Genomic DNA, 22,916 nt, shown 5'->3' with positions numbered 1-22,916 from the left:
GAAAGGCCCAGGAATGGTGGTTTCTGTAGGAAGCTCTTCCTCTTTAATCAGTGATGTAAAAAGGGAGGAAGAGCAGCAGCACTGCCTGCTCAAGATACCTCTTGTCTCACATGAGGGTTTTGAGCCCTGGTGTGGCTAACGTCCTCTCTAAGGACGAATGAATTAATTTTCTAGGTTTCTCCTTCTGCCAGCTAGGTAGAGTGGTCCTGATCTGCTTTATAAAATACTTGAAGGAGCACAAGGAAAAGGTGCATTGGAACATGATCTTGCCTGCTGTTGGCCAGTTTTTTTATTATATACAAATCAAAAGTGCTCTGTGAGTCTCCCCTGAGGCAGAGTAGCCCAGTTACGCTGGGCAGTGCCATCTAAGAATGACCGTATCTGTTAATACTTTCTGGTGTTGCAGGGCTGCATGTTTCCTGCCCTTGTATTCCTGTTTATTTCAGCCTCTGCCGCAGGGACCAGCACACAGACAATTAAGTTCCGGATGGGGCCATGGTTTCGTTTTTAAGAGCAGAGCTCTGCGGCACAACTTCCCCTTGTGTGCTTTGTGTGCTTTGTGCTGCCCTGCGTGGGACACCTCCGAGCCTGGCCTCAGCCCTCTTCCCCAGAAATTGCACCCTGACTGCTGGGACAAGGTCTTGGAAGAGCTTCTGGAGAGTTACTGAAGGAGAGAATAGTAAGTTTGGAAAATGGGACTCCCTTGGGTGTTTTTTTTCATAATTAGTGTTCTTAACAAGAAGATTTTCTTTGTGTGGATGGTTCTTACTAAGTTAACATCTCTCCTCATGCTTATGAGCAAAGATGGCTGCCGAAAAGTCTGACACTACACAGGGAAGTGAAAATAAGTTTTAAACTGTGCACACCATGTTCATTGTCTTCTTTTCCTTACTCATTTTTTAATTCTGGTTTCCCAAAGGTGGAAATATCGCTATTAACATTCCCATTTGGGTTTTTCCCCCCTCCTTCGTGGGATGTACTTAGAAAATGTGTTTGAGCTAGGCAGAGTAGGGCTTTTGTCTTGTTAAACAGGAAATGAAGCAGTTTGGTAGCATTGGAAAGCGCCTTGTGAATTTTCTACAGCTGATTGGGAAGTCAGAGACCCCCATTAGTGCTTTGTGTGGTGGATATCTGGGATAGATATCTGGGAGCCAGACCCTGTTGAAGACGCACAGAGGAGAAGTGAGCTGCTGTGACACAACTTGAGAATTAGTTGTTTCTCAGTAGTTGTGACATTGTGAGTTTGTGCAATAGCCTAGCTCCTGACCTAAGAACATTTCACTCCTTGGCAGCCACTGCAGGTGGTACACAAGAAATCAAACACCCCTCAGCTTTAAAGCAAAACCTGTCGCATCCATGGCGTTCTCAGAAAATGAGCGCTTTGTTCAGGGAATGCCATTTCCTTTGAATAGCCCATAGTTAAGCATCAATTTTATTTAAAGATGCCATGATGAACTGCCTGTACGGTCAGGATTCAAGCAGTTGTCTCTTACAATGTACTCCAAGTACTGATAAAAGTCTTGTGCATGAGCGTGGCAGCTGGAAAAAATGGGATGTCAGCCGCAGGTCTGAGCAGCAAATTTGACTGATGGGCTGCAGGGGCTGGTTGCAGCAAATACGGAAATTTGTGTGTGAGAACCAACTCTTCTGACCTTTCCTGTTTCTCGTTAAACACCTCACCCAAGGAGGTGTCCCAACCCTGGCATGTTCCATTTTATGTCGTTCCTGCAGTGTGTAACTCTCTGAAAGGCTGACCAAGCCTCACCAATATGCTGCCACATGGAGGGCTGCTTGTGAATGCTAATTATGAATAATAAGCAATGAGTCTATTAAATGCTGAAGCACTGCAGTTCTCAGGCTCTGAAATGCTTGTGGGAAATCAATATTGATAAATGTGAGCTGACACACAATAAATGGTGGGCTCTCAATTGTGTGTTGCTATGTAGGAATAAGATCTTGGTGACCTAATAGCTAATTCCCAATAAAGGGTCAGCAATGGTGAAAAAAGCGAACAGGACTTCGGAGGAGAAGAGCAGAGACCACTGTGAATGCTGCAGTGCACCTCTCTAAATCTGGGCAGGTCTGGTTCCTAGCACTTCCAGAGGGCTGTGATCGTGCTGGAGGAAGCTTAGAAAAGAGCACTGAGGATGACCAGCTGGTTTTGCAGGGAAGGATTACTGTAGGCTGTCTTTTCTTGGTTTCAGAAAGAGATGAACACGGAGAGTTTGGGATAGTAGGGCAGGAATGACACAGAGCATTAACACAGCGGTGTGAAAAATGTGGATCAGTGGGTCTTTGCATGGTGCCTTCAGGGGGAGCTGGTGGGTCAGAGCAAGAAACAGGAGATGGAACTTCAGCAGACGTCGGGCCACAGTCCAGTCCTCATTGTTGAGTGGTGAGAGAGACACAGGTTCAAGGGGTGAGTGGGGAGTTCATGGGGAGTAAACGTGTTGGCAGCTTCTAGTGACCAGGCCCCCGGCTTTGCTTTAGGATAGCTGAACTGCAGACTTATAAAGTGTTTTGCAGAAGTGTCTCTGTACCCTTGCACTGCTTATAGTTTTTGGGGTTCTGGTTCTTTTTCCCTAAGGTACTGAAAGGGACTGGATGGCAGGCAAGGTGATCTTACACAGGGTAGCAATTTTAACTCTGATTGATACACAGGACTGAGGCCCTAGAGGGTATTATGCTACATTATTGCAAATTCTGATTTTCAGGCCTTTTCTTACAAGTTTCCACATTTTAGAGCGGCTTCTGATGTTCAGGTTCCTTGGCCAAAAAGAGCCTGAGGGTGTGGCAGGCAGCACACACCACTTTGATAGTTGAAGGAAGTAGGAGATACACAAGTTGAATATTGCAAAGCTGAGTGAGAGTAAGTTGTGGTTTACACAGACCATTCCTTTCATGTGCTGGACTTCCCCAAGGCATCACAGCTGTCACAAACCTAATTTAAAAGTAAGTTGTCCTCGGGTTTCTCTCTGTTAATTAACTTCTCTCAGTTAATTTCATCTGGGCAGTCTTATCTCAGACAGTTCAGTTGTTCCTCAGGCAGTACATCACTCAATTTCTCCTATCCTTTTTTTATCAAGCACCGTTTTAGAGATGGCATTCAGTTTTGCTGCCACCATAATGAAATGAATTCTCTTGTGACCCTTTCTCCTAGTGCCTTGCTGGCAATTTTGTACCAATTTGCTCTAACAGATAGATGTGCAAAGGCATCCAGTTGCTGTTTTCTACTGATATTCTCAGCTTTGGCAAAATCTGTGTTCAAATACGTGTTCGTAACGCACTTTGACTGGAGCCTGTAAGAAATATGTGAGAGCCTTCAGAGCAGCACGGTGCTGTTTGGTGTATGAAGCTATCAAGCAGAGGAATGTCACTTTGGAGATGCTCTGTGCCCCACAGCATTTTCAGCAGGTGCCTTGTTCTGGGTTGTGGGAGCATCTCATTTCAGGCACCTGCAGCAGCAGCCAAGGCTGTCTCTGATATCAGAATGGAGGGAACTCCATTCCTAAAACTAGCATTGGCCACCCATTTAAATGCTCTGGATTGTTTTCTAAAAGGGCCATTCCCACTCATTTCACAGGAAGCCTTAGGAAACAGGGCTCCCAATGTGGGCACCCTGGGTAGAGAGTGGGAGTCCTCTCCTGAGGGAACCTCTAATATGGAGCATCTCATTTTCTGTTTAAAAAAGCACAAAACTTGTCAGCATCCCCTCCTCTACAGTGGCCCAGCAGTAAAAGTCTTCCTGGTCATCACATCTGCTCTGCTCTGACTTCCAGGGATTTTTGGACTATTGGGAAGAATGAGTTCTCTTACTCAGCTAGTATGCTGTAGGTGTCCAGAGCCCTCATCCTCCCGTAAACTCTTTCACCTCTACAGGCCTCAGCACAGTTGCAGTTTGTAATTCTGATTTCTGGCACTTAAATCAATATGCATTTAGTTTATGAAGAGCCATCTTGCTTCTCGCATGTCTGGAAGGCTGGGCCCAGAGAGTGGTAGGAAATGGAGTCAAATCCAGATGGTGACCAGTCACAAGTGGAGTCCCGAGGGCTCAGGACTGGGGCTAGTCCTGTTTAATATCTTTACTGATGATGTCAACAAGGGGATCAAGTACACCCTCAGTCATTTCTCAGATGACACCCAGCTGGATGGGAGTGTGGCTCTGCTGGAGGGCAGGAAGACTCTGCAGAGGGATCTGGACAGGCTGGATCCATGGGCCCAGGCCACTGGTCACAGGGTCTACAAGGCCAGGTCCTGGCTCCTGCCCTTGGGCCACACCAACCCCCTGCAGCTCCAGGCTGGGGCAGAGGGGCTGGAAAGCTGGGAAAGGCTCTGAGGGTGCTGGGGACAGTGGCTGGACAGGAGCCCAGGTGGGCAAGAGCCCAAAGGCACCTGGGCTGTGCCAGCCATGGTGTGGCAGCAGGGCCAGGGCAGTGACTGTCCCCTGTGCTGGACACTGCTGGGGCCACGCCTCACATCCTGGGGCAGCGCTGGGAACCTCAGGGCAGGAAAGACATTGAGGGGCTGGAGCATGTCCAGGGAAGGGAACGGAGCTGGGGAAGGGGCTGGAACACCAGGAGGGGCTGAGGGAGCTGTGGGGCTCAGCCTGGAGAAAAGGAGGCTCAGGGGGAACCATCTGGCTCTGCACAACTGACAGGAGGAACAGCCAGGGAGGAGTCGGGCTCTGCTCCCAGGGAACAAGGGACAGGACAAAGGGAAACAGCCTAAGGCTGTGCCAGGGGAGGTTCAGGTTGGATATGGGGGAAAAGTTTTGCACTGAAACGGGTGGTCAAGCATTGGAAGGGGCTGCCCAGGGAAGGGTTGGAGTCCCCATCCCTGGAGAGATTCAAAAGCAATGCAGATCTGGCGCTTGGGAACCTGGTTTAGTGGTGGGTGAACAGCTGGGACTCAATGATCTCAGAGGTCTTTTCCAATCTAAATGATTCTATGACTATACTAGAATTTGTAAAAGAGACTATTCAGATGCCAATAGCTGCCCTCGTTTCCCCACAGCTATACCAGCTGGTCTAATAAAGGAAGCTGCTTGTATTAGTAAGTTGTCTCAGTAATTGAACTACTGGGTTCTTGATTTTTCTTTACCTTAAGTATTGGTCATTTTTATATTTTCTAGCATATATCCATTAATACCTAGGGGCTGAAAACTTCTCTTTCACTTCAGTTGAAACAGGATTTTACTTATCTAATACAGGGAAAATACAGTTAGACATAATTACAGCAAGTTTTAGTTCAGGTCTTCAGGTCTTTTTTCCCCTACATTTTGATGAATAACGGGAAAAAATGAAAATTGTTTTTAACTTCTTTTTCTTTGCACACACTTAAGTATATTTTCAGGTTTTTTTTAAAGCAGCTAGTGGTGACATAGTAAGTGATAAACTCCCCCCCTCCTTCAGTTCATTTGTTTTCTTAGCACTAAGTTGGATCTTTATGTGCCTTTACTCATGTTCCCTTCCCCCCAATGTTTTTTACCAGTTTACCAGGAGTGGTTAAAGACAATGGATCCAGACTTTTTAAATGCATTTACACAGCCTTCTACACTTAAACAATTCCTAACTGAGGATGTCATTGCTAAAGGTAAGTGCTTTATGAACCAGGACAGAAAAAAGGCCCAAGAACTGCCTGAAGGGCCAAACAGAAAATGCGCTGTACAAATGAACTGTGTATTTTTCAGCAGTGATCCCATGGCTGTAACAGAAATGAGTAAACTCTGTGCGTGTAATTTGGCTGCTGACTCTTTAGGGGCAGATCATGAAGAAGCAACGCAAAGTCCAGCTTGTTCTTTAACTGAAATTTAAGTTTCACACACGTGGATCTGGCCAAGTGTGTTTTCCTCTTTCTAGAATTGTCCATCTAGATTGTACTGATTTGAAGTACACTGGTGCATAATTCCCAACTGCAGGCTTAGTAGTCTGCTATACCAGTTTCTTGCTCATAAGGAATTAGTTAAAATGAAAAATGATTGTTTCTACGTTGGGCAATTAGCCATATTGGGAATATCAAACTAATAGCAGATTTAGCTGCAAACTTGCTTGAGTTATATCTGATAATTGTGATGGATCTTGTTTGCTTCCTTCCACAGGCGAGAAGAGGAAACTCATAAAGCCGACCTCAAGCAACAACCCCAAACTGGAAGAATTGAAACTGGTATAATTTCTTTTTACTGTACAGTTTAACCCTCACCTCAAGTTGTGTTAAAGGAAACAAAGAACCTGGTTCTTTGATCTCTTTTGGCCCTGTAAATTGCCACAGCTCTCTGACCCTAGTCCCCCACTCTCTACAGATGGGAATGAGCTCTGCTTTTGGCATTTGGGCTCCACACAAATGAAGCAAAGCTTTTGTTCCAGCACAGCATCAGGGTGACTGGGGCTAAACAGGATCAAACTTCTAATGCAGTGAACACTGCTGGGTGTGGAGCGCAGACACAAACCTGAGTGTCTTCTGAGGTGGCATCTCTCCCAGCCTGGGCTGTGTGGGTGAGCCACATCAGAAGCACCCAGTTGCTCTTTCATTGTGGTGGTAACGTAGCAGCTATGAGAATCCAGCCTAAACACCGGGCTGGGACCACAGGCAGAGCCATGTCAGCATGTGCTGTGACTAAAGAGAGATATGGCGCAGGTTTGCTGCACTGATGCCATGGTAGCTTGTAGGATTCCTCTACTGATTTGCAACAGCCTTCCCCAGCAGCTGACTCAGCTGGCAAGGTTAGCAGGGGGCAGAGGGGGATGGGATGAAGAGTATGCAAGTCACCAGGAATTCAGGGTGAGAGCTTTCAGGGTGTTGTGTGGTACATTGCCTGCTTGAGGTAACTGTGAAGGATGAATCCCATCCTACAGGCAAGTACTTTCAAAATAAGATGGAAATAAAGTCCCCTCGGTGTGTTCAACCACTGTTTCAATTTCTCTAATGGCACAGTCCATGTAATGAAACTTCCTGGAAGAAAAGTGTCTTATGAGACCACCACTCCTTGCAGTATGGAGGTGCTGAAATTGTTATAAATATTATGAAAAGCAGCTTAAGGTATGTGCTGTTGCTTGTATTTTGTAGCATTTATAAACATGTAAGTAGGTGTGTTTCTATATTAGGTATTCATGCACATTTGATCAAAAAGATTTGATTTTGTGTCAAGATTTCATGGTGTTGTTATACCAAAGGAAAAGTCTGAAAGGTGGAGCTGCAAAATACAACTATGTTTTCTACAGAAAGACTGGATTTGTTATTTTGAGATTGCCAAAAATGAAAAGTTTTCCTCAGTTAGGAACGTTTCTGTGAGTTTCAATGATTAATCCATTTCCTGTCAGAGATTCCTGAAACGATGTTCATCACTGTCTAACACATTTTCTTTGGATGATGAGGAGGTGGAAATTGTGTCCTGAGGGAGACCAAGTCCTCTGGGTGCCCATCAGTGCCCCTTGATTGCCTTCTAAATCTAAAGATTTGATGGCTTCTCTAGGGAAACATTTGGAATGGAGACAGGGACAGGGAGGAGCCTTCAAGGGAAGAATAAGGGAAGCAAAGAAACTCACTGGGGAGAGAGACTGTTTCATGCATTTTCATTTTCAGGTGGCTTTGGAGAACTGAGAAATATGAAATAGTTCCCTGTAGTTGCTATAAATATCCGGCTGCATGTAAAATAGGAGATGGTTACATTCAGAAGCCAGCAGCAAACTTCTTAAAGAATTCCTTTTCTACTTTCCCTGTTTACTCATTTTCAGACATGAGGCTTTGCTCTGCAGCTGAGTGGGGCCCCCTCAGCTGGGCAGAAAGCAGAGCTGTGTGAGCTGCAGGCTGTGGATGTGGCTGTGTTGTGCTGGGAGAGCAAAGCAGGGATGCCATAGGTCTGTGCTCAGCAGTACTTGCTGCTTTCCTGAATTCCATCTGGCTGTACTCTTGTGTTTGGGGTACTGCTCTACCCCTTGCACATCCAAAGTGTCCCCAAGAATCAGCTGCAGCGCACAGCTTCCTGCTCTTGTTACTTCTTAGCAGAGGATGTGTATTACAGTTTGCCAGCTTCTCAGTTCAGGCCTTTTTATTTCTTGTGCAGTTCCAAGCTTCTCAGAGACTTCTCTTTTCAAACCCTTCTTACATTTTTGTTAATGTTGGCAAGCTTACAGGAATCTGCTACAAATTTTCTCCTCTGTTTACAGCAAGTGAGAAGGATATTATCCACTCCAGACACTCACTCATAACAATCACAGCAATAAAAGCAATGCCCTTCCCCCCTACATGAGGGATGTTCAGGTTGGCAGCCAGCTGGGGCTACTGCTTTTCTGTTCTCCTTCACCAGGCCGTCTTCCCTTTCTCTCAGCACATGTGAATAAAACACATGCCTGGAGAAGTGCTGAGGGGCTGCTTTGTTCTCCTGTCTAGGAGCACATGTGGTTCCTCTCCTTTTGTAGCCAGACCTTGGCTTCCTGAGCAGCTTCCCCTTGCAAAGGCAGGAAGGATGTTGGAAGGCCAGTGGGAGGACTGCCATGTAAGAAAGTTCCAAGGAGGTGCTTGGGGACTGAGTGGTACAATATTGCAGAAAGAAAAAGAAAACAAAACCAAGAGATGAGAGGGAGGAGTGCTAGTAGCGTGAATGAGTGCAAGAAACTACCCACAGAAAGAGCCAAGCCTCTTTTCTTACAAACTTCTGCCTGGCAGTTAAATTTGTGTGAATTCTGTGATGTGTGAGGAAGGCAGGGGATGGGAAGTGTACTGTGAAGCTTTTTCCCTGGTGGAACTGGGAAGAGGATGTCTTTTCCCAGCTATATGACAGAATTCCTTAGAATATAAGTAGCGAGGTGTCCATCTCACTTGAAAATTAGGAAGAACTAACCCTATGAAAAACATCCAAAAAGCACAGAGGAAGAGGAGATTGAAAGCAAACCAAGATCTGAGATGAGGGGCTGAAGACAGAGGTGGAACAGAATATAGCACCGAGTGCTCTCTTGTCTAAACAACAGGAATATAATTGCTTTGTTTTCCCCCGCAGTTCTTGACTGAGTGGATCAACAGAACTCTGAAAGAGGAACACATAGTAGTTAAAAGTCTGGAGGAAGACCTGTATGATGGGCTGGTACTTCATCATCTCCTGGGTGAGGTGCTCCTTTGAGTTTAGTTCTTGCAGACATCTCATGGAGGAGTTTTCCAATCAGAGAATAAACCTCAGGAATCACAGTCGCAGGGGACCTGCCATCACCTCTTGCTGCACTGGGGACCAGCTGTGAAAATCACAATTCTGAACAATTTCCCAGTTGTTTTACATGGTTATTTTGCTTCTAAGAGATTCTCATTACCTGCTAGTTGACATATTAAAAAGGTTAACTATGAAGTCTGAAATTCGGTGCTTCTAAAATGAAGGAGGATTTCATAAACCAGGAACACAACATTGGATGGAATCAGCATTGTAGTATATATTTTCCTGTCTTTAAAAAAAAAAAAAAAAAACAAAAAAAAAACCAAAAAACAAACAAACAAACAAAAAAAAAGCTCTGGGTCCAAAGACCTGTTCTGGTACTGGAACTGGTAAAAATCTAAGAGGCTTTTGGCACTATGTGGTGCTTGTATAAAATGTGACGTCCCGGAGAAGCCTGTTAGCTATTTCTATTTCTCCATCTCTCCTGTCTCTACTACATTCTTCTTTCACTTTTCACTCTCTTTGGGGAGGCCTTTTAAATCTGCCTCCTTTCCACCAAGGCTGAGAGCAGCAGCATGGGCAGGACTGGCTGATTTTCATGGTTTACTTGTCTGAGCAATGAGCTCAGATTTCTTCTATATGAATTGATATTGACTTTGCACATTATCTACAGGAAAGATTCACTCCTTGGATTTCTGTAGAAGGAATGTAAAGTGCTTGGGCTGGGGGATGATGCTAGTGACCTGAGTCCTCTCCCTTTTGCAGAGCTCTTAAACGATATTTAACATTTAAAACAAGACTTTGTATGCTTCACTGTCATTTTGTGTTTTTAATTATTTTCTTTTTCCCAACAACGATGTTAAAATGCATCCTTCTTCTTCCTATGAACCCTCTGTAAAAGAAAACTTAGGATCTCTCAAGCTGGATGTTGACAAGATTGCATTAACAGAAAAGAAACAGCGACAGAAACTCTCTGTGATTCTGGAAGCTGTGGCCAAGTGTTTGCAACTGGAAGAAAGTCAGCTGAAATGGAGTGTGGAATGTAGGTGCAGAAGTGAAATTGAAGAAAATTATCCATCACAGGTTTCCTGTGCTATAAGGCTGCTGTGAGGCAATGTGCTGCCAGAACAGTAACTAAAAAAATTGTTTTCAATTACTAGTTGAATCAAACGTGAGGCAGAAATATCTGACCCTGCCTGGGTCTGCCCCCTGTAAGTGTGTGACTTGTGGATCACTTAAGAGTGATCAGCATCTCTGTATGTGTCACTTTTAAGCTGTGCTATTGCTAAATTTTGATATTATACAAACCCCAGTCTGGTGTCCCAGCTGTGTTATGGCCCTTCTTGACTTTGGGGTCCTCTGCAGAGGGAGAATTCATGATGGTGGAGGGAAGTTCATGTGTTTTGCATGCTGAGCATTGTTTTCTTCCTTTACACTCAATAGCTATCTTGGCAAAGGACTTACTGAGCACTCTGCATCTTCTGGTCGCAATAGCAAAGCACTTTGAACCCACCCTGGCTCTGCCTCCAAACGTTCAAGTGGAGACAATCACCATCGAGGTATTTGTAACTTCAGTATTTGCTACAGTAGCTCCTAGAGTCCTTTCACAAGGCCAACCTGCTTAGAATTAGAAGTGTGTGTGCAGCTGTGAAGGAGATGCTCGCATTTTCTGTGAGCCACACCTTTCAGTTTCTGAGTTTGTTGGGTTTTCTGTTCCGATTCTCTTTCTTTAAAAGGGGAAAAGCACTATGCTGTTTTTCTTCCCCAGTCAAACAAGGGAATGGTCCAAACTGAAAGCAGCTGTTGATCTCTGTAAAGAGGAAAATGAAGAAATTTTGCTGTTATGTTTTAAAATAGAAGCTTGTATTCATAAACCATGAAGTTCTTTTTAATGCTGAAGATTTCCTTCTTTAGGTGACAGGAGTTTTTACTGTTGGGGTCACATCTTAGTATTTTTCTCTATAAGCAGAGATCTACACGATTTCTTCCTCTATTTTGTTTCTTAAAGTCATTTCTGAGACACTAGGAAAATATTGAATATCCCACAATTTGGGATATAATTGCAAAAATTAGTACCACTAGTGTATGTAAACACAGAATGTTTTTCATTGCCTGAAAGAGAAGAGCAGCAAACACCAAGGAGTGATGGGGAAGTAAGAGATTTCTCGTTAGAGACTGAAGAGAGCAGAAGGAAGCAGAAATCTCTCAAAGTACCTGTATTAATTGTACTGGATTTATTGAATAAATGCCCTCTGATAATCATTTAAGGCAGCAAACAGGTCATGAAAACTTGTTCATGGAATATTTTTTTCTGAGACAAACCCAACATTGTTTATTGTCCTTTCAACAGACCACCTCCAGAGGATTAAAGACATCAAATGCAGTGGAATATATCACAGAAGACAAGTAAGAGGGGATATGTCTGGTTTTTACACTGTCAATCAGAAAAGAAACATTGTGGGTGTGTTCCCCCTTTACAAAAAGGAGCTGGGATCATGATGATGAAAAAGGTGTAAGCCCAGGCATGCACATGCATGTGAGTTTTCTGATTTCTTCCCTTTTTCTTTAATTCCCCTCTTCATGTTTGGCATTATGGTGCAATACTTTTAGTTATTCTATATATAAACTTCTCCAAACCAATAAACATGATTATTCCCGAAGCTTAGCATTTGTCACTGACACGGAATTTCATAGCAAATACAGTAACAAAATTCCAGGACTGTAAATTTACCTGTGACAGACTAAATTGGAAATTTTCTAAAGCCACAAAGGTTTAAATCTACTTCTAATTTATTGCTATTGTCTTTATTTAAAGAGGAATGAGGCAATCCTTTTCTTTTTTCACTGTGAAAGTAATGTTTTAGCTTGCTGAGTGTGTGAGGTACTGTCATTATTAAAGGAGTTAAGTAGGATACCATTTATATACTGAAAAAATGTGGACATAATTCTAAGAAGTAGAAACAGATTTTCCTACTATCATTTTTTATATGCCAGAACATCTTCAAGCTCTAATATCATGAGCAGCTTGTTGGAAGAGGATATTGATGATTGTGCTTGTAAAATAAATGTTCATTGGTGTATGGGCCAGTTAAAATCTCATATGCTTTCAAGACCCTACACAGATATACAGGGTACTTAAAAATGTCTGTTGGGAAAGCACTCTGGCATAAAGTTAATGCCACTTTGAACTCTATCTTCTGCTTTACAGGATAGCAGATAAGCAAAGCTTATGAAAAAGATCAGCTCTGCTAAATCATTTTTCTAATTCTTGCTTTTTATTGCACTTCCAGAGAGAATATAGAAGCGCAGTCAAGTAAGTGCTGGCATTGCCAAGTTCAGTGTTTCATTATGTGCTTTTATACACCATGTCCTGATCCATTTTTACACCATGATAAAATCAGTATGCTCCCACTAAAGTTGATGGAGACTCATGGATCTTTTCCTGGTGTTTTTCTCCAAATGTCTTCTGTCAATGCCTGTTCATACCAACAAAATACGGCTTGGAAACTGGGTGGTCACTTCGCCTGTGGACTGCAGGCAACAGATGGGAGGGGAGACAAGGGCATGAGGGTGGGTCGATGACCCAAAAAAGAAACCTGGCTGGGGCCACAATGCAGCTTGGACCATGTTCACTGTCGGAACTACTTATAAAAGCTTCAGAGCTGTGGTTCTCATTACAACTGGTTTTTGTACTTTCCTTCCCACGGTTTGCAAATGAGTTTTTGAAATCCACTGGTGCTCAGCTGTAGATGGCAGCTCAGTCAAACCAACATCCCCAGAGCTTTTACCCTTAGGGCTTTTGAGAGCTGGGAAACACTTGAGGTGAAAAATGGCCCCGTTTGCAAAGCCTGCAGAAGGTCTGGGCACTGCTTAGGCTTCAGTGTGAGCTGCTCTTCTCTGCTGCAAAGGAGCACATTGCATCCCCAGAGAACCAAAGCAACCATTTGAATTCTCTGTTGTGCCCTTTATTTTGGCATTTTCATCCTTTGCAGAGGTGCAAACTGTATAATTTGATATGTATTTATCACTTATTCCACTGAGTGTTCTCTAGTGTGGGCTGAAATTGTGAAAAAACCTCCAACACTCAGCCCCCTGCCCCAAAAAACAACAGCAACAAAAGAAAATGAAATTAGAAAAAGAAAAGTAAGAAAAAAACCCAGCCCATAATTAGGTGTTTCTTGCAGTGGGCCGATTCTGCTGGGAAGAGAAATCTGCAATTCACTCTTCAAGATGCTCTCTCTCTATTTTTGACCCAGCTCTCGTAGCAAAGGCAGAAATCCCAAAGCGTGGCTCCAGAAGAGGGCTCTCTCTGATTTGTTTGATGGATTCACCCATTCCCTGACATTGCTCCTGCAGCATCCCCCAGACAGGCAGAACAGAGAAACCTGAGGAATCCCTTACACAAAGGAGGCTCTTCTGTCACTGTCTTTTGGGAGGAATTTCCCTTAAGCAAAGCTGCCTTTTCTTTTCTGTGCTGTAGAAGCTGCTTCTTCATTTAACTGTGCTGCCAGAATTCTCTCGTTTCTTGTGGTGTTTCAAGTATTTTTTCAAATATTTTGCTCATGCTTGAACCGGAGCTGTGTTGTGGCTGGGGGAGGAGGTGGATCCTGTTTTTGCCGCACCTGGGGCAGAAAGGGGAGGTAAGGGTAGGACTTGGATGGATCTCATTTCCTTGGAAGTCTTTGGATTCCTGCTAGTTCTCTGGCACAGCTCTGCTGGCACCAACTCGTCGCCTGCTTTAAACTGGGTGGCAGAACTGACCATTTTTGACGTCTCTGAGTTTTCAGAGGAAGGGCAGCATTTCCACATCTTGCTTGTGTTTTTTTGAAGGAAGGAGGCTGGTGTTTTTCTGCAAATTTGGTGTAACTGGCATTTCTGTTTGGGGGGAGCAGGAAAACATACAGCTCTTCTGCTCCCTGCATTTTATCCCAGAGGTTCAGGGTTAAAAAACGTAAGTGAAAAGAGATAAACCCCAGTGACGTGAAACTTAGCCAGTGCTCAGACTGGTGGCAGCACAAACTGAGAACCTCTGCAGGTGAAAATTGCAGAGTTGAATGAAGTAAATTGTTGTCTGTGATGTGGTCAGACTGAATGAAAGCCTGTCATCCTGTTCTCTGATAAATATAAAAGCAGCGTCTTTCTCTGCCTCCCTGCTACTCTTTTCCTCCTTGGATTGTAAGTTGCAAATACCTTTCTCCTTCTGGAACCACATTAAAGCTCTGGTCTCTCAGTTATTCAAAATAAAACCAATTAATGTTGTTTTGATACAGAAGATGATGCCTTTGATGAATTATTTAGCTGTGCTCCAGATAAACTGGATGCTGTAAAAAAGGTAATTTACTTTTTTAGTAGACATCAAAATCTGTTAGGCTGAACTTAAATACTGAAAAGCCTTTTTTTCCCCTTTCTTTTTTCTTTAGGCACTTTTGCAATTTGTTGACCAGCATGTTGGAAAATTGGGATTAAATGTAAAAGACATCGAATCTCAGGTAGTGTGCTCTGAGCTGCATGTTACCCATGTTCTGTCATTTGAGTGTTTCCAAACACCATTTGGGTGTTTCCTTTCACCATTAGGAATTCTCCTTTTATTACAGTAATTTGAAATTTGGCAACATAACGATTTCCAGGTTTAGGTTAAGATATTAAGCTTTGGTCTGTGAAGTTTCTGAAGCTAAGAATTTATGCGAAAGTACAGCCTTTGTATTGAATGCTGCCCTTGTAATGCTACAGGGAATAATTTTCAGAGTCCGTCCAACTCTTAAGGGTGCTCTCTTTGTCAGGATTGAAATCAAGGTGTCCTGAACATTAAAATGAAAGCCAAGTTGATTGCTGCATTTAGTGATTGTTGATGCAGCATTTGCTTCATGGTATAAAGGCCTTATTTTCATCACATTTTCAGAGTCTCATCCTCTGAATGCAGAGCTTCTTTACAGTATGAAATTGCAAGAGAATTTGGGCTGGGCACCCTGGACTCTGGTGAACGGGGTGTTCTTCTGGATTTTTCCAGTGAGCAACTGTAAGAGAAGAAGGTTTTCAAGTGTTTTGTCATACATAACTAGGCACAATTTTCTATTATCTATAGTTATGTATTTGTGCTCATCTGAAGTATTTTCGTATTTGGAATAGATTTTTTTAATAACTGTCCTTTTACAAGGTTGTATTTTCACAAGTATGAATTTGGGAGCCTTATCTAACTAAATGTGAAATTCACTGTGGAAGAGGTTGAGGGAGCTGAGTCATTAGACCCTCTGCTTGCTCCAATAACATTTAAAATCCTTTATTGCTAGAATGGCATTTACTGGAATAGTTTTCTAAAGCCAAATAATTTTCAAGTATTTCTTATCTAGTTTTCAGATGGGGTTATCTTTCTTCTCTTAATTGGACAACTGGAGGGTTACTTTCTGAATTTAAGGAATTTCTTCCTGACTCCGGCCAGCACCATGGAGATGGTAGGTTGTTATGTAATTATTTAGACTTTGAGCCATCAAACTGTGTGTTCTGCCTCTTGCTTCCACTGCTGCTGCTGTGTGTGAAGTCCCATGCCCACAGTGTTTGCAGGAGGGGGGTTTGGGGCAGTGCCAACACAGGCGCCCAGTGCTGTCAAAATATCTCAGAACAGGTCGGTGTCCTCTTCAAAATTAGCATCTCATGGGAGGCAAACACCTGTTACTTGCATTTGTTTGGCATGGCCATGTTTCTGCAACCTTATGGTGAAATCCAGGGCTCTCTGTGGTAGGGAATGGGTATGTTCTCTTCTACCAGTCTGTCCTGCAAACAGGATTTGAAGAGGATGACACCTCTTGCTTGGCAGAACTGGATCCATGTGAGTTTCTTTATGCTGCCCTAAAAATGTACCTTAATCAAGACAGCCAGAACATTTTGAAGGCCCCTTCTGTGTTTGGGAAGCTCTTGAGAGTTTACATCCTTTCCTCCCCCAAAGCTGGGGGCTGTAACATACTCAGCCAGACCTGCTTGGCACTTTTTTCCACCTCTACCAGGCAGATTTCATCTGTGCTTTAATAGTAAAAGCTATCACCAGCCAGAAGGAAGTGTGTGCTGGGCTGCCTCCTCTACAGGTCTGGAATGTTGATATATTTTGAGATATTTGAGGTATTTTCAGATTGGCTCTGGTATGGGTAGGCTTTTTTTTTTCATTTGGGCCACTGAGTAGCTCTGAAAATTTTAAAAGTGTAGCTGTTTTTCCTGGTTTATGCTCAAATCTCTGGAAGTGAAATGTGTCAGATCTTTTTTGCTTGAGAGCTGCCGGAGAAGAAAATCTTTCCTCTGGCATGGTTTGCATTACGGCTTCCCTGCACAGATGAAGCTTTTGTCTTATTCCCAACCTTAGCACAGTTAATGCCCCTGGGCAATATTTATTTGTAACAAAAATTCTCAGAGGTCCTACATTAACAAATAAATATTCCCATGGAACTTTTCATCAGAAAGTTTAAAAGCACAGTTGTTTGACACCTAGGTTCAAATGCTGTCAAAATTTCATTGCTGTCAGTTGGTAACTGTTTAAGGTATTAGGGAAAAAAAAGTGTTTTTTTAAATCTAAGAACAGGGAAAAAAATATTTTTAAGGGTTGAATCAGACATAATCAAAGCATTTCCCTAGAGTTCTTTTTCTTCCTTTTCCACTCAGTTTTCAAAATTGTTTGGTCTGTTCCCATTGAGCTGGACAGAAATTTTTAACATTTCCATTAGCTTTATTCAGAGGAAGACAGAATATTTTCTTATTTAAAATTTCATAAATAACCATTTTCTTTTTGGTTCAACCTTATTCTAGCCTCACAGATGTCTTTCTGGAAATCAGATAGCCCTAAAATTCTGGTGCAAATCAAAACTCAGACTTCCTAGTTCTCACATTGCCTGTCACTGGCATCAGAGAAGAATAGAATGGGGTTGGGTACTGCTTCGGTACAGTTCTTTACATAAAATGTACTACATTTACAAATTGTAGCTATTTCATTTTAGCAAAATTATGTCCAAGGACTGGACTTGCTGTTGAACAGTTTGTCAAAGTGGTATTTCCCATTTGTTTCTTCTCGGATGCTCATTACAAAATGAAAAGTGGGATGACACTACAACTAAAAATATCGATCGACCATAGTTCAGCTGTCGTTTGTACACAAAACATGTCTTTCAAATCCCCTGTGCTTTCTAACTCCCTGTCATTTTAGACATTAATTGGTGCAGTAAAGTATAAAGATGTAGCCTTTGCTGGGATTTAAAAGATCTCATTTGTTTTTGGAATGGTGACAACCACATGCACTGTTGGGGTCAGTGTGGTGCATCCACTTTTACAGTTCCTTCTAACCAAAACCATTCCACGACTGAAATTCAGGATGTTATCCTAAATTTTGAGGTGCAAGAAGACAACACTGCACATGGGTGGGTTTGCTGCAAGGTTTTTTGGGGTGTTTATTGCAAAAAAAATGTTTACAGGTAACTGTAAAGAAGGGCAGCTCTGGGTGCTCATGAGTGTAGAAAGGCATGTGTTTTCTGTAACAAAGGATATGACCACAAAACAGTTCAGGCTGAAACTAAGGGTGATATCTGTGCAGTTAGGAGATGATGATGATGATGATGGAGGGCTCGTGTGCTTATCAAAACCCTGTGAACTCAGTACTTTTGCCAAAACAGGCCCAGAGCTGATAACACCCCAGATGTCCTGGCTGCTGTGCAGTTGTAAATTCTAAAAAAGTGTCCAGCTTTTTTGAGTCAGGGAGCACAGCTGGACAAAGCACCGTTTTTTCCCAGGTTTTCCTTTCTTGGGTAATTAATGGTTATTTCTGTCTGAAAATGCTTTTTGAAATGTGCATGTTGTCATTCCTTCAAAATCCCCAACACATTAAAGAGAGAGAAATGTGCTTTTTTGCCTCTGCTGGTTCACCAAGGAAACATCTGATTTATTCATTCCAATCAGCAAATTGTGTAGAACTGCATGGTCTTAATCTCTCCTGTCTGTAGCAGAGGAAGAAAACAAAGCCGAATCCAAACAGGCAGTCTCAGTTACTTGTGAACCAGAGAACCAGGTGAAACATAAATCTGTTGCTTCACTTCAGAGCACAGGGGTTTTGCTTGGCTTATGCAGCAGGGACTTCTGTGCTTCTTGTCACAACATCACAGGGAAGAGCAGCCTCCCAAAGGATAAATTGCTCAGTAGCTCAGGGAAGGCAGGGAGGGAGAATCTGAAGTTCATTCAGGTCTTCTTACTCCTTTAGAGGAAGGGAATTTGCTAATATACCAGCCAAGAAAACAACTACCCTTAAGATGTTAGAGGGGGATATTACTTTTTAAAAAATTGATTACTGCTTATGTGTGCTTTTATGTAGGGAAGAGAGAAAAAGCAGTAAGGACAAATGAAAAAAACCCTCAGCCTTCATTCATAGCCATATGCTTTAATTTTGATGAGTGTCATTAAGGATATCATCACTACTATTAATGTGAATAGACATTTTAGAAGTACAGCAGAAACTTCTAGCTAACAAAAATACCTGATCTTTGTAATTCTGAATGAAACATGGAGAACTTTTTCCTTTTTGTTTGTTGTAAGTGTGGTAAGCACATGGGCATTTTTTAAAAATACCCAGAAATAGACTCCATGCATCCATTAGATCCAGTTAGGAATCTAGCCTGTTTTCCCTATTAACACAAGTCTTTCACATGCAAGGTCTATTTTTAAATAAATGGATTCTTCTGCCCACCTCAAGGGATATGTTTTGCTGGAGATGGATTTTAGCATCTAATTTTATATGATAATTGGTAAAAATTCTGAAGAAGCACTTCATCAAAACTAAGGAGAGGAATATGAGTACATATTTATGAATCAGTATCTTCAGCTACTGGAGAAATACTTTTTAAAACCTTCTTTTGGTTATATAATATTGTCAGCTATATTAATATATCCCTCTCTCCAACAGCTCCACAATGTTAACCTGGCATTGGAGTTGCTAGCAGAGGGAGGTCTTCTGAATTTTCCTGTGAACTCTGAAGGTGAGTCATGACATGCAAAATTACCTGGAACAGAATTTTTAACATCCCAGCTTAGCAAAAGTTTGGGTAATTGCAGGAAGCAGGTTCTGGAAATGACACTGACACATTGCATTATATGGCTGCCCTACAGCTCCTCATGCAGAATGAACGGTAGAGGTAACAAGATTTTTTTTTTAAAAAAATCATTATTTCTATAATAAGAAAGTTGGATTGTTGTAAGTTTAGTAACTTTATACTAAACTTAAGCTGTTTAGTAATTCAGTATTTGTTAAAGATTTAAACCAGTGACAGCTCCTAGGGAAATGACAGCAGCTGAGCTGGAGGCAAAGCTATTTTCCTGTCTCATAAAAACTTTCAGTGCATTAAAAGCAGGCTTGTTTCTGAGGGAAGATACCTTGAGGAATATGTCTGGAAAATCAAAAAAACTGATCAGTCTATTCAAACTCAGAAGACTGGTGGGTCAGTCTCCTGAATATGAAAGTCACAGGTTTTTAGTTGCTATTATGCTTGATTCAGACCTGGAAGCTGAATCTTGATCTCCTTCAATCAAGTGAATACTTCCATCACTGAAACAATGTGATTCAGTGCATGCCTGTAGGAGATATAGGCTGTAATTGAATCACCCAGACTGAGCCTCAGTGCTGAGGCCTCTAGGTCATAGCACTGAGGCCTGTAGGAGTTAGTGGCGCACCTGGAAAATCAGTGCCAAGAGTGTGGCGCAGTTAGAACTGTAACTTAAGGTGTTGGCAAGGGTCAGAGGGTTTTGTAGTAGTTAGCAAGTATAGTAATTAGTGTCGACACAGTAGCTGCCTTAAGAGTTGATTAAACAATAAGTGTTTGCATTCTTCCCTGTGCCGTGTGCCAATGAGAATTCACCTGTAACTATAAACCACATAGAGTGTATAAAATCTGCCATCTTACACACAATAAAGGGAGAAACGTAGCATTGATCATATTGGTTGCATCTGCGTTTGCGCTTGCCAACTTCCCACCATTATCGGGGTTCCCCTGCGACTTTCGCATGCCTCTCTTTTTTTTCTCTGCCACAAAAACAAACAAACAAAAAAGCTCCATTTGGATGAGTCCAGTTTTCCAATTAAAATACTCCACAGAAAAAAAAAAATTGGTGCCAGCTCCCGGTGGGACGAGAGATGTGGTTAATTACTGGGTGGTGCTGCATTTGCAAAGTCTGACCTCTTGCTGGGCACATAATCCCAGCATTCCTCTACAAGCTTCTTGCTGAATAAGGAAGTCGAATTTTTATTAAAAATAAAAATCATTTTTCCGGTTCTAGCTCCCTGTTAGTTATTTGTGAGTGGGTGCATGTGTTGGATATGTAACACGTGGCATCATAGAGAGGGAAAGAGAGGATTTAGGGCTTCCTTTGTTTTTCCCTTCATTCTCTTTTCCCACTACTGCTTTGGTGATGTCAGAAGTTTGCAAGCTGGGCATTCATGAATTGTGGGCTTTTTGCTGTGCTGCACAGAGCTAGGAGCCTGGAAAGCTAACGAGCTTTTACTTATGTTAACATAAACAGAGTAATTGGTGTGGGCTCAGGTCTCCATGCTGAGATCCACCTTTTGTGTGAAAAGCAATAAATGTGTGCTTTCCTTCCTCCCCTCTGGCTGCTCTGCACTGCCTCAAACACAGAGCTGATCAGCATAAGAAATACTGGTGTCAACATCTGCAAGTCCTTTAGTTTCGCTGGGGAAATTCTCAGCTAGTGAGTGGATTTAATATGATTTAGGAGTCCTTGCTACAGTTACACTATTTAGACTCTTCAAGGATCTAATTTTACTAGTGTTTCTTTGTTAGTCTTTCTCCCAGTGATTTACAGCACCATAGGATGAACAGTAAACCCTCTGAATCCATTACCCTCTTCCACGGCAACTTTTAAATACAAAAGCAGTTTATATAGCCAAGAAAAAAGAAGCTGAAAATTAAATTAAAAAAAAATAATAAAAACAAAATTGAAAAAACAAACAAAACCCAATGCATCAAAGGCAGCAAAACATGATGGAAATATTACAACAAAAAATGAAGTGTCAGGTAATTCCAACATGATTCCTGACACAGAATAATCATAAAAAACCTCAAGATATGAAGCCCTATTAAATTATCTACTCTGTTCTTTGCTAGTGGATTTCTTACTCTGCCCTTAATTGCCCTTAATTTCTTATTTGCTCTTAATTGTCTTCCAGTAATAGAGTGCAGCAGAAGTCCCTTTTCTTCAAGTTAATTTAATTAATTATTAGTTTCTACCTCTGTAGTTCCCATTTTGCTGCCTGTCGCAATTCAATTGTCCAAGTTCACGTTATAATTGGGGAAAGGTGGGAGATTGTCTTTGGCAGGTGCAGTCTCATCCTGTTCCAGGGATTGCTAATACTTCCCATCTGGTTTTGTTGTCTCTGGTTTGTGTATCCACAGATATTGTGAACGGACATACGAAGACTATAATGAGAGTTCTGTACTGCTTGTATTCCAAATATAGACCCAAAGAAGCATGAAGAACATGGCCAAGATCTTGAGCTGTCTTTTTTTTTTGTTTATTTTCTTCTCCTAGAAGGCCATAGTGTGGTTTTTGGATTCCCAGCTCTGTTTGCCACTGTTCATGGGCATGCACTGGTGTTTTGATACTTGCTGTGTTAACAAATGCATTAGCAAATGTGTTGTTCATGCAAGATTTTATATACACTGCCTGAGCAATTGTAAATGTGTGTCCATAGCTGGTGTACTGTGTAATTCTAGGGCTGTAGCTCTTGTTCCAGATCCTGCCTTCTGTTTTCTCTGAGCCCCCCCAATACCTCAAAAAAATTAAACGTGTGTTGGTTTGTTCTGGGCTCTGCGTTCTTTGCTCCTGAAGGTGACTTTGAAAGTTATTGGATTCTCCCTGTTTTCCTGTTTTGGGAAGTCATTTGGGAAACTAGAGAGGAGAAAGACCCACCAGAGTGGGAAGGCTGAGACACATCTGAAGTTCAAAAGCTGCTTTAGAGAGGTGGCCAGTGCTGTCAAGACAAGAGGATATGAATTGGATGCCAAATGAATAGATAGCAAAAATGAATTCTGAATTTACCAAGTGTTTCATAAATGTTTCAGTGCTCATTTGCTCCAATATGGAAAAGGCACTCAGCACAATATGCTGGTGTGAGGCTGTGCAGGAACAGGGGCTCTACACAGCTGTAGGAAGATGCCCTTATTTCCTCGCTAAGCCAGTGCCAAATCATGTCCAGCTCCAATTGCAGCCCTGACACGCACTCTGGCTAGCAGGAATGCCAATCCCTGTCATGCATGTTGTGAGAGGGAGTCACACATCTGCACTTTGTCTGCAGGAAGAGGTGGGCAGATGCTGGCTGGGCTCTGCAGCTGGTGGAGGTAGAGGCCACTCTGGGTGTGAGCAGTGAATTCAGCTTCCCACCACCTCTGACGGCTGCATCATCTCAAACTCCTCAGGCTCTCCGAGGTGAATTTATCCAGCCTCTATCCCCAGATTCCCAGCAGTTTCCTCTGGATGCATCGAGGTAGCCACGATTTGTTAACGGTCATCCTCCGTCTTTCTTGGGGGATTTAAATCAGAACTCATTTCAAAACCTCCATTTGCTCTCTTGACCTTCAACTTATGTCATGTTGCATAACACTAGAGATATAATTAGGAAAAAAAAAAGCTTCACTGTGGTGGTGTTTTTTTGGTGTTTTTTTTTTTTTTTTTTTTTTTTTTTTTTTTGGTTTTTTTTTTGGTTTTTTTTTTGGTTTTTTTTTTTTTTGTTTTTTTTTTTTTTTTTTTA

General features: G+C 42.2%; 1 protein-coding gene across 1 annotated transcript; it reads left to right on the top strand.

Moving 5' to 3' along the window:
- The first annotated feature begins 549 nt into the window (after positions 1 to 549).
- On the top strand, positions 550 to 21,968 carry PARVG (parvin gamma). The gene is made up of 13 exons (XM_066183669.1): positions 550 to 679; positions 5,491 to 5,592; positions 6,098 to 6,162; positions 8,993 to 9,095; positions 10,038 to 10,178; positions 10,580 to 10,695; positions 11,487 to 11,542; positions 12,427 to 12,449; positions 14,407 to 14,468; positions 14,557 to 14,625; positions 15,484 to 15,585; positions 19,062 to 19,134; positions 21,562 to 21,968. The coding sequence occupies exons 2-13, from the start codon at positions 5,514 to 5,516 to the stop codon at positions 21,639 to 21,641; spliced, it is 969 nt and encodes a 322-aa protein (XP_066039766.1). The 5' UTR covers positions 550 to 679; positions 5,491 to 5,513; the 3' UTR covers positions 21,642 to 21,968.
- Positions 21,969 to 22,916: the final 948 nt, after the last annotated feature.

Source organism: Chamaea fasciata, unplaced genomic scaffold (genome assembly GCF_029207755.1).
Source record: "Chamaea fasciata isolate MVZ Bird 193981 ecotype frontalis unplaced genomic scaffold, bChaFas1.0.hap1 SCAF_5, whole genome shotgun sequence".
Lineage (NCBI taxonomy): Eukaryota > Metazoa > Chordata > Aves > Passeriformes > Sylviidae > Chamaea > Chamaea fasciata.
The sequence above is the reverse complement of the archived record's forward strand: the minus strand, read 5'-3'. Positions and strand labels throughout refer to the sequence as shown.

Coding starts and splice junctions, on each gene's coding strand:
- PARVG (XM_066183669.1), top strand. CDS start 5,514: ATGGATCCAGACTTTTTAAATGCATTTACACAGCCTTCTACACTTAAA. Junction 6,163..8,992: donor AACTGGAAGAATTGAAACTG/GTATAATTTCTT, acceptor TTTCCCCCGCAG/TTCTTGACTGAGTGGATCAA. Junction 19,135..21,561: donor TTTTCCTGTGAACTCTGAAG/GTGAGTCATGAC, acceptor GTGTATCCACAG/ATATTGTGAACGGACATACG.